Consider the following 9,512-nt stretch of genomic DNA (forward strand, 5'->3'; position numbering starts at 1 on the left):
GGGGGACACCGCGGGGCGACGCTGGGGGACACCGGGGTGGCGGGCTCGGGGGCGACACCGAAAGCGGCGGCAGAGACACGTTGGGGATGGCGGGGGCACCCCCCGGGGACGGCGGCGGGGAGGTGACAGGCGGAGGGGCGCAGGGAGGAGGGGGGACACGTCGGGGGCGGCGCGGGGGGGACACGTCGGGGGCGGCGGCCGCCCTGCCGGGAGCGCGTCCTGCCTGCGCCCGCCCCCTGCCTCCGCCCGTCCCCGTGCCCCCCCCCCCCCGCCGCCGCCGCCGCCGCCGCGGCGGGTGGCCGGGCGGGCGGCAGTGCCGCGGGCCCCGGCGGCGGGGCCGTGCGCGGGGAGGATGGGCCGGTGGCGGGGCCGGGCGCGGGGCGTCGCGGTGGCGGTGGCGCACGGGCTGTGCTCGGGCTCGCTGAACATCCTGCTGAAGTTCCTGCTGGCCCGCTACCACTTCGCCTTCCTGACGCTGCTGCAGTGCCTCAGCAGCGCGGCGGCGGCGCTGGGGCTGGAGGCGCTGCGGCGGCGGGGGCTGGCGGCGCTGCCGCCCTTCGGGCCCCGCCTGGCGCGCCCCTTCGCCGCCGTGGCCGCCCTGGCCACGCTCCAGTCCACCCTCACCCTCTGGTCGCTGCGCGGCCTCAGCCTCCCCATGTACGTCGTCTTCAAGCGCTGCCTGCCCCTCGTCACCCTCCTCACCGGCGCCCTGGTGCTCCGCGACGGCATGCCCTCGCCCGGCGTCCTCGTCGCCGTCCTCATCACCACCTGCGGCGCCGCGCTGGCCGGTGAGTGCGACCGCGACCGCGACCGCGACCGCGACCGCACCGGAGAGACGGGACGGGACGGGACGGGACGGGGCGGGACGGGGCGGGCGGCCGCGCCGCGGGGCGCCCCGACGGCGGCGCCGCCTCTGCACCGGGAGCCGCCGCCGCTCCGGCTGGGCTTCGGGGCGGGACGGGGCGAGCAGCGGCAGCCCGGGGGGAAAGGTGCGAGGATACGGCGGGGCGTGCAACCCCGGGGGGGCAGCGGCAGCCCCACCGTGGCAGGCGCAACCGTACGGGGGCAGGCGCGACCTTGCGGGGTGGATGCAGCCCCGCTGTGACAGGTACAATCTTACAGGGCTCGGTGCAGCCCTGCGGAGATAGGTGCGTCCTTATGGGGGTCGGTGCGGCCCTATAAGGGCCGGCGTAAACCCGTGGGAGTAGGTGCAACCTTACTGCAATCCTGTTGGGGAAGGTGCAACCCTACGGAGGGAAGTGTGGTCTTATGGGGGGTGGGCGCAACCTCACAGGGGTAGATGTAATCTTCTGGGGTAACTGCAACCCCACGGGGGCAACTGCAGCCCTACTGGGGTAAGTGCAATCTTACAGGGGTAGGTGCAACCTTTGGGGTCAGGTGCAACCCTGAGGGGCCGGGGGCCCTACCTGTGTTGATTTCCAGCCCAGGCATAGGTGGGGTGGGAGGCAAAGCTGGCTCTGTGTGGCCCGGCAACACTCCCGGGTTGGGGGCTGCCCCAGGGAACAGAGCATACATACATGGCGAGGAGCTTAATCTGCAAAGAAGCCTGACTGGGGGCTCAGCAGGGAGGCTCTCGCTGTGAGGGCCCCACACAGCTTGGCCTTGCTGGGGGGAGCAGGAGGGCAGAAGGAGGGCCAGGGGGCTGGAGGGCAGGCAGCCCGGCCAGCTGGAGCTGACATGTGCCCACGCTGGCAAGAGGATGCCCAGCGTTGCTGTGCGTATGTGCAATTTCAGCTGCAAATTTCCTGTAGTGTCTTCACAAAAGGGAGAATGCAATCTGACTTTGGCTGCGGGATTTAGGGGGAGAGGGGATGACATTCAATAGGTTTGCAGCACACACACACACAAACCAGATACATCTGTTGGGAGGTAAGTGTGTCCAGCCTTGGGAAAAGCATGACAAATCTTAGGAGTTACGGAAAGGGCACTGGTGCCTATTTCCTAAATATCCCCCCAGCCCAAAACGGTGCTCTCTTTCTGTCTCACATGCAAAAACCATGCTTGTTTCTTTCTGTGACTCTCCCGACAGGAGCTGGTGACCTGACCGGGGATGCTATGGGCTATGTGACAGGCGTGCTGGCCGTGCTGATACACGCTGCCTACCTGGTGCTCATTCAGAAGACCAGCGTAGATAGCGAATACGGACCCCTGACAGCTCAGTACGCCATCGCTGTTTCGGCCACCCCTTTTCTCATCATCTGCTCCTTTGCCAGCATGGATTCCATCAACGTCTGGTCATTCCCGGGGTGGAAGGACCCTGCCATGGTATGCATCTTTATCGCTTGCGTCCTGATTAGCTGTGCCATGAACTTCACCACCCTTCACTGCACTTACATTAACTCGGCTGTGACCACCAGCTTCGTAGGGGTGGTGAAGAGCATAGCGACCATCACGGTGGGCATGGTGGCATTCAATGATGTGGAGCCCACAAAGTTATTTATAGCAGGCGTTGTGGTCAACACCTTGGGGTCTGTCATTTACTGCGTGGCCAAGTACATTGAGACCAGACGGCAGAGCAATTACGAGGACCTGGAGAAAGAAGCTAGAGAAGAGGAAGGGAAAAGGCAGGCTGGAGACCAAGCACTGTTTGCGATGGAGGCGATTTCCCAGGAGAAGGGGGCTGAGGAAGCAGCAGTGGAAGGATCAGCCACGGGGGACAGCCAGAGCGGAGAGGAAGAGAAGGGCAGCACTGAGAAGCCTGTCAAGGGACCGGTGGTCCAGGGAAAAGCCACCGGCACACAAGAAGTGAACAGGAGCTCGCTGAAGGATGCCTATCTTGGAGTATGGAGGTTGGTGAGGGGTGCTAATTATATGAAGAAGGATTATTTGATAGAAAATGAAGAGCTACCAAGCCCTTAAAAAGCAGGCTTGAAAACCTATTGCTTGAGGACAGACGCCTGGTTCTCCGTACAGGGGGAAGGGCAGAGCATACATTTCCACATCAATGCTGACAAATCCAAATCATGTAGGATGACTTTACCTCATTGTCAAAAAGCAAAAGGTCAGAGTTTGCTCATGCTTTGGGCTTGCTTTCAGCTGCTTTCAGTACATCGGTTTAGACCCACCACAGCTAAAGGTGCCGAGTCCTCTGCTGTGGATGCCGAGAGAGTTGGGTAACGGCAAGTCACGGGGCGCTTGCCCAGCAGCCTAGGCCATGGGGGACACCAGTACCATTAAGTTAGTCGGCAGTGCCAGTGACATGGTGGTGGCCTGTAGCTTAGCTTGTGTGTGGAGCCCTGTGATTTTAACACCATTCAGAGGCTCTGTCGATGCGCTTCCGTATCTGTATCCATCCAATTATAGGTACTCAATATAAATATATTCCTGCAATATGTAAGCTCCTATTAACTGTACTTTGATGTGCTCCTCTGTGTCAATACGATTGCAACAGAGCTAGAGGTTGTGCCACTTCAAATATGTTGGTGTAAAATCACCCTCTTAACTGAAGAATTGAAACTCTCCCTGATTCTGTGGCCAGGCTGGGCCTTGGACCTGGTTTGCATTAGGTGGTTTTTGTCTTCAGTAGAAACACTTTTGTCTTGCAGTGGTGTACATGAGAGCAGAACCAGATCTGAACTTTTGAGAAGCTGTGGTCAGCAAAGGAAGGATGTTTTTCTATGAGCTTTAACTACATGTAGCATTGGGAATATTAGTTTGACCCAAATAAAAGGGATTGGAAATGTTGGAGTGTATTGATTTGATTTGAGAGGGCTATAAAAAAAATAGGGAGACAGTGTGTGCCTTGTGTTATCCCCTCCTTGTGCCCTAAAGTTGGGTGAATCAGAGCCTGGCCTGGAACCTAGGTGTCCTCTCCATCTCCCTCTCTCAGAAGTACAGGCTGATAGAACTGGGGACACCACCTCTGCCGGGGTTTCCAGGAGTGCTTTTGCAGGACAGTTTTGCTGTATCCTGGCCGCGTGTTGGGACATGGCTTTGTGCATATCAGCCCTCGCCGTCCCCGCGCTGTGGTGTCCAGTGGAAGAAAGCGCGGGCGGGCAGGCAGCCGCAGCGTGCTCCAGCAGATCACACGGCCGAGCGCTCGCAGGCCGGGATGCTCGGTGTGCTCAGCACCGAGACATCCGTGGCTTTGGTGGAAGCTGCTCCCCTGTGCCCAGACTGTCCCCGCGGGCTGCCAGGGGCAGAGCTGCTTCTCCTCCCTGGCCGTTCCAGGGCTCCTGTGGGAAGCGGGTAGCAGCTGCTCCAGCGGGGCTCTACTGAACATGCTCATATTTTGTACCACATGCATTTAACGGGAAAGACTGGGGAAACAAGCATTTGAGTATTTCTTAGCCTGGGGATACCCTTTTGGGAGGCGGGCGTCCTTGGGTCAAACCTTTGCTCAGAACTAGGCAGGGAAGAGATCTGACTCTGAGTCTTCCTCATCCCCAAAGGGTGCCCCAGCCATCGGGCCATCTTGACCACAGGCTGAAACAAGTTGTTATCATCTCCTGAATAAATGAACCAAGTTTGTTGTTGTTGTTGTTGTTGTTGTTGTTGTTGTTATTATTATTTATTAAGCCACTGAACTGAAAATCAGTTATTCCCACAGCCCTAATTAATGAGTGCCTAGCCCAATGCCTTCTCAATCCAAGCAGGCAGCATTACCCTCGCAGCGCGTTCAGCACTGAAATCCGAAATGAGCAATTTACCCAGCAGGGAATGTTTGCAAAACTGATCTCTGGGGGAGCTTTAGATTCTTGTCAATAAATGCAGGCAGAAACATGGGGTGCGACAGTATGTTTTTTGAGTGAGTGCAGAAGTTGGGTGGCCTGGCATCACCCATGAATTTTGAAAGAGATTGCTATAAAGACATTCAGGCTAAAAGCCTGTAGCTGCTGAGCTGGGGGACGGGGCATGGAGATCTGTACATCAAACATTATGTATAGCTTGTGTTTAAGAGTTGGGAGATACTGGCTCTATGCCAAAATACGTTTACTTTCTGTTCAAGCACCACATGGCATCTTTTTCAATAGAAGCACTATTTATTGTTTATAGGCTAATATAATAGAGTTTTTGTTAGTTTTTCAAATGCGCCCTAGACTGAAGAAGTTTGTGCCTATGACATAGTTGCTGTATTACTGAACTCATTACGATATTGCACTGCATTGTAATCATACGTATGGCTGAAGAGAAACCCCCATTTCTGATCTGTCCTCACTGTGCTCAGTGTTCTCTGTCCACAAGAAATGTGGATCTTTTTACCACTGGGATGCCAGTCTTAGATCCCGTGGTGTGCACTCCGTGTTTGGCACGTGCTGTAGAAAGCTCTCCCCCGGACTCCTGTTGCAGGACTTTTTCCTGGGGGAGTTCAGTGTTTTGGCGCTTACTGTTGTTGAAGTATTAGTAGAAACTTGCAGAAATTCAAACAGTTTTGACTGTTAAAAAAGCTGCTGTTACGATGTTGTACATTTGCATGTATAGTCAACATGTGATTATATTGTATTCTGTTTATACCTGTAAATTCCCAAAATTAAAATGGGAATTTGGCAAATGCAATCCACTTTTTCAGTAACAGAGATGGTTGCACAATAAAATAAAAATACTGCCTCGTGCTGAGGTATTTTAATAGCATCAGCGGAAGACTGCAGAATGAGATGTGGGAATAAAATGCACTGCTTTCCAAAAGCCTTCTGGTTTTCTTATTGTTGCTACTCTGGGGTGCTCATTTTTGGTTCATTTATAGTTATTCTTGTGCCTTTATACCATCCAAGTTTCCTCAGCATGTGACCGCACACTATAAATACTGTCATGGACAGAGGGACTGAGGACAGACAAAGGAACACGGGAATCTGAAGTGGCTGAGTCCTCTGTACAGCTTGAAGTTTCCATGGCTCTCAGCAGTGATTTCTTTGGTTACATATTTAAGATGATTTAGTGTCACTAGTGTACCTGCTGTAACTTTAGAATGAATAAAAATAAGATGATGCTCATTATTAATAGTTATATTATAAAATCATTGCATTATTAAGGGACTTAATATTGATTTTATTTTACAATGGTAAGTATTTGTATTACCAGCTATGTCACATGGCAACCCTAGGAGATCACTTAAGCATTAATTTTTAGCTGTTTGCTTCGGATGAAAGGTATGTAATGCGCCCATGGCTGAAACTGGGTTGTGCCAGACACTGGGGCTGGTGATTATTGCAGAATTCATCTTAGAGCTCCACACAAATGTGCCTGCAGGACGGTTTAGAGAAAGAAACTGTCCTTGTTCCAGGATAATGAATGAACCCGATGCACAATGACTGCTTTGAGAATAAACATTAATTTCAGTGTCAACACATCATCGAGTAACACCTGCTTAGCACTACTGTGTACGTGTGCACATGCACACGCACACACACAAATACACATGCAACAGGAAAACGAAAACCAGACTGGCTGTCTTTTCTAAAACAGATTCTTTTCTCAAATTAAAGAGAGGACGGATTATTTGGAGGCAGGGACAGTTAAAATTTCTAAGGGTAAGTAAAAAATTTGCATACATCACTGACAAACTGATCCTACATTTACCATCACTTCCAGAAGGAAAATGAACAGCAACCTACAAGAAAACAGGTGAGAGTGAAAGAAATTTTACAGTTTATTAAGCAACACTCCACAGCCCTGTGTATGTCCGGGCATAGTTTACTGCCAGTGCCTAACAGCCTCCCGTAATTTGATCACATCGGTTTGCTGCAGGCAAAGGCTTCAATAGACAGAAAGGTGCAAGCCCTTCAGCTCTGGGCTCTAAATTAACAGTTGAACATCTTGCTGCTTGTCGTGGTTAAGCTCTAAGACCACAGATTGCCGTCTCCTTGCCCTCTCTGCCTGTGTCCCATGTAATTTCACATATCCCCTTGAGGTTTCTTCTGTGTTTTTTTAACCTGAAGCCTCTTAAGCGCAGCGCAAGGCAATCAACTCTGCCTCTCCATTAGCTGCTATATTCATGCTTCAGTGGCTTGCTGGAGGTCATCAGGAAGCTTTTCACTTCCCCCTCGTGCCTGTTGGGAATTGATGAGCATGCACATGCCCCCCTTTCTCTTCCCCTGTTCCCGCTGTGTTTCCCAAATCTTGTTTCCAGTGTCCAGCCTGAAAACCTCTGCCAGTGGTGGAGGACTTACCACAGAGGCTTCTGCCATATTACTATTTTTTTCCTTTTTTTCTGGAAGGGCAGGGAGGGGATGCACCAGCGGGATCTTGTATGTCCAGATTGCTTCTTGCTACCTTCGTGCATGTTTCTGCGCACCAGCTCCCTGCTTACCAGCTCCCTGTATAGCTCAGCCGTGGCTGCCTACCAGCTTCTTGTGGAGCTGGGCCAGGGCTGCGTACCAGCATCCCGTGGAGCTGGGCTGTGTGCAGGACAGACGCAGGAGGGAGGGCCCTCACTCTGCCAGCCAGCCAGTACCGAAATCTCCTGGTCGTGCACGCCGGTGTGGATATTTATTATACACATAAAACCAGAAGGAGATTTTTTCACAGTAAGAGCATTTTGAGGAATAAAGCTATAAACCTGAAAAAGGGTTGCCATCATTACCACTGTTGAGCCAAGCTCATTTTTATTATAGGTGGAGACTAAGAAAGCCAGTCACACTTTAGTGCTAGACATTGTGTTTGAATAGGAGGAAGACTGTGCCTGAGATGAAAGCCCGGGAAGAGAGCATGAAAACGCTGCTCAAAGAGGTACATGGGATTGGGATTAGGATGGATGGGGAAAACGTGAGAGTTTGCAGAAAAGCAAAATGTTTCAGTTCCTATCCCTCTCCTACACCCACATCCCTGGGGAGCTGGAAGCCAGCCCCTCCACCAAATTTCAGTTTGTCACTGCTCTTACATGGAAAGAAGTAGTGGCAGAAACCTGGGGCCAAACAGTGGGGTGAATCTGCAGTGAATGCACTTGAATTTGGGGCCCTGGAAGAGCGATACACGTGAAGGAGAGAGGCAGAGTGAATGATCTGGCTGGGGGGAAGATGGGTGGATCTGATCTTTGTGGGCCTGTGATTTTTTCTTACTGGACAGATGTAAGAAATTCTGCTCTGGGCACATTAATTTTGTTAAGTTTGTCCTTTATCAAATAAAAGCAATGTCAGTTCTGTTCTCAAAATTACACCTTTTTTTTTATTAGGTGCTATTGATTTTGTTCCTGATAAAACAAGACAGATTTCAACAATTCTTTAACAGAATTCAGGATTTCTCTGAAAAAGAGCCATAACTGCTAAGGTCACAGACTGTTTCTTACCTGACATGAGAGGGGGTCAAATGAGAGACAATAATGAGCTGGAACTGGTCATGATAGTAAACCAGTCAGGTTGCTGTAAATATTGAGTATCATCAATAAATAAAAACAGCTACAGGGTGCTGTGTATATCACCATTAACTCCTTGCATCTTGAATTGGCTTAATTCTCTTAAGTGAATTTTTGGTCTTCAGAGTATCTCTGCAAATCTGTTCTTATGGTTTGTCAAATTCTAAACCACGCAGACTTGGTTAAAATGTAAAATATGGATTTTCCCTTTGATTATCACACCTCTAGCTGACCCAGGTTCTGAAGGGGAGAGAGGGTCCCTCTCTGAATGCGCCTTCTTGAGTGAGTGAGCATTCAGTGGCATAGAAAAGGTCCAACAACATACATTATTACAAACATATGAAAAGCAGCTAAATATGTCCTTATCACAATTTTACAGGAAAAAAATTGCCTTTTCTCAAGCATAGTGGCTGACAGGCCACTGGGTCTGAATATTTGTTGAACATCAGACAGCTGATGCACACACAACAGACCACAACTGACAGTGCACAGTCACACAATTTTGGCCCTGGGATTTACAATATTTTCTAGAACAAGAGAGACTGGGATGCATTTTCCTGGCATCATGGAAGAAATTAGGGAACTTAGGGAAGTTGGGGTGCAGGTCTCTGTGAAGAGCTCCTCTCTAAAGAAGCATCACTGCCAAGCCAGCAGCACATTTCAAGGATTCCTGAGACAGGGCTGGACTTTCAAAATTGCTCAACTGTTTTGCTTTTTTTTTAAATTAATAACAGTTAAGCATCAGCAGAATGGTCTGTAATATCTGGTCATGTCCTGGGATGCCTTCTGGGTGCTGAACTCTTCTGAACCACTTGAATGTTGCAGCGGCTTGATCAAACCAGGGCTAATCATGCTGTATCCAGCTCTGTCATCCAACACAACCAGCACAGTTTCTTTTTCCATTTGGAGGATCTACTTAACAGTGATTAAGTATACTTGTATACTCATAAAGGTCTTTTATAGAATCAGCCGCTCCAAGTGTTCAATGCTACAGTTCAGGAAAGATTCTAAGCAATAGCTAGCTACTGAAGAGCAGTCTTGGCTTCATGTGTATGTGTCACATTAAATTTTTTCCCTCTGGTTTATCATGTTTTTTTGTAAGACATGGAAGATGAAAATGACAGCCAGAACTGGCTTTCTGACAGAAGATTTTGCAGGAGGAGTTCAGGTTATTTGCTATCCAAGCTTTAGACTTACCCCAGCT

The 9,512-nt window shown here is 50.7% G+C and overlaps 1 protein-coding gene across 1 annotated transcript; it reads left to right on the top strand.

Annotated features, from left to right (window-relative positions):
* The first annotated feature begins 352 nt into the window (after positions 1-352).
* SLC35D3 (solute carrier family 35 member D3) lies at positions 353-3,204 on the top strand. The gene is made up of 2 exons (XM_072857924.1): positions 353-788; positions 2,051-3,204. The coding sequence occupies exons 1-2, from the start codon at positions 353-355 to the stop codon at positions 2,878-2,880; spliced, it is 1,266 nt and encodes a 421-aa protein (XP_072714025.1). The 3' UTR covers positions 2,881-3,204.
* Positions 3,205-9,512: the final 6,308 nt, after the last annotated feature.

This window comes from Ciconia boyciana, chromosome 3, assembly GCF_034638445.1.
Source record: "Ciconia boyciana chromosome 3, ASM3463844v1, whole genome shotgun sequence".
Taxonomy (NCBI): Eukaryota; Metazoa; Chordata; class Aves; order Ciconiiformes; family Ciconiidae; genus Ciconia; species Ciconia boyciana.

Excerpts from the sequence above, each read along its gene's own strand:
- SLC35D3 (XM_072857924.1), top strand. The coding sequence starts at position 353 with ATGGGCCGGTGGCGGGGCCGGGCGCGGGGCGTCGCGGTGGCGGTGGCG. Across the intron at positions 789-2,050 it reads CTGCGGCGCCGCGCTGGCCG|GAGCTGGTGACCTGACCGGG; the intron begins GTGAGTGCGACC and ends CTCTCCCGACAG.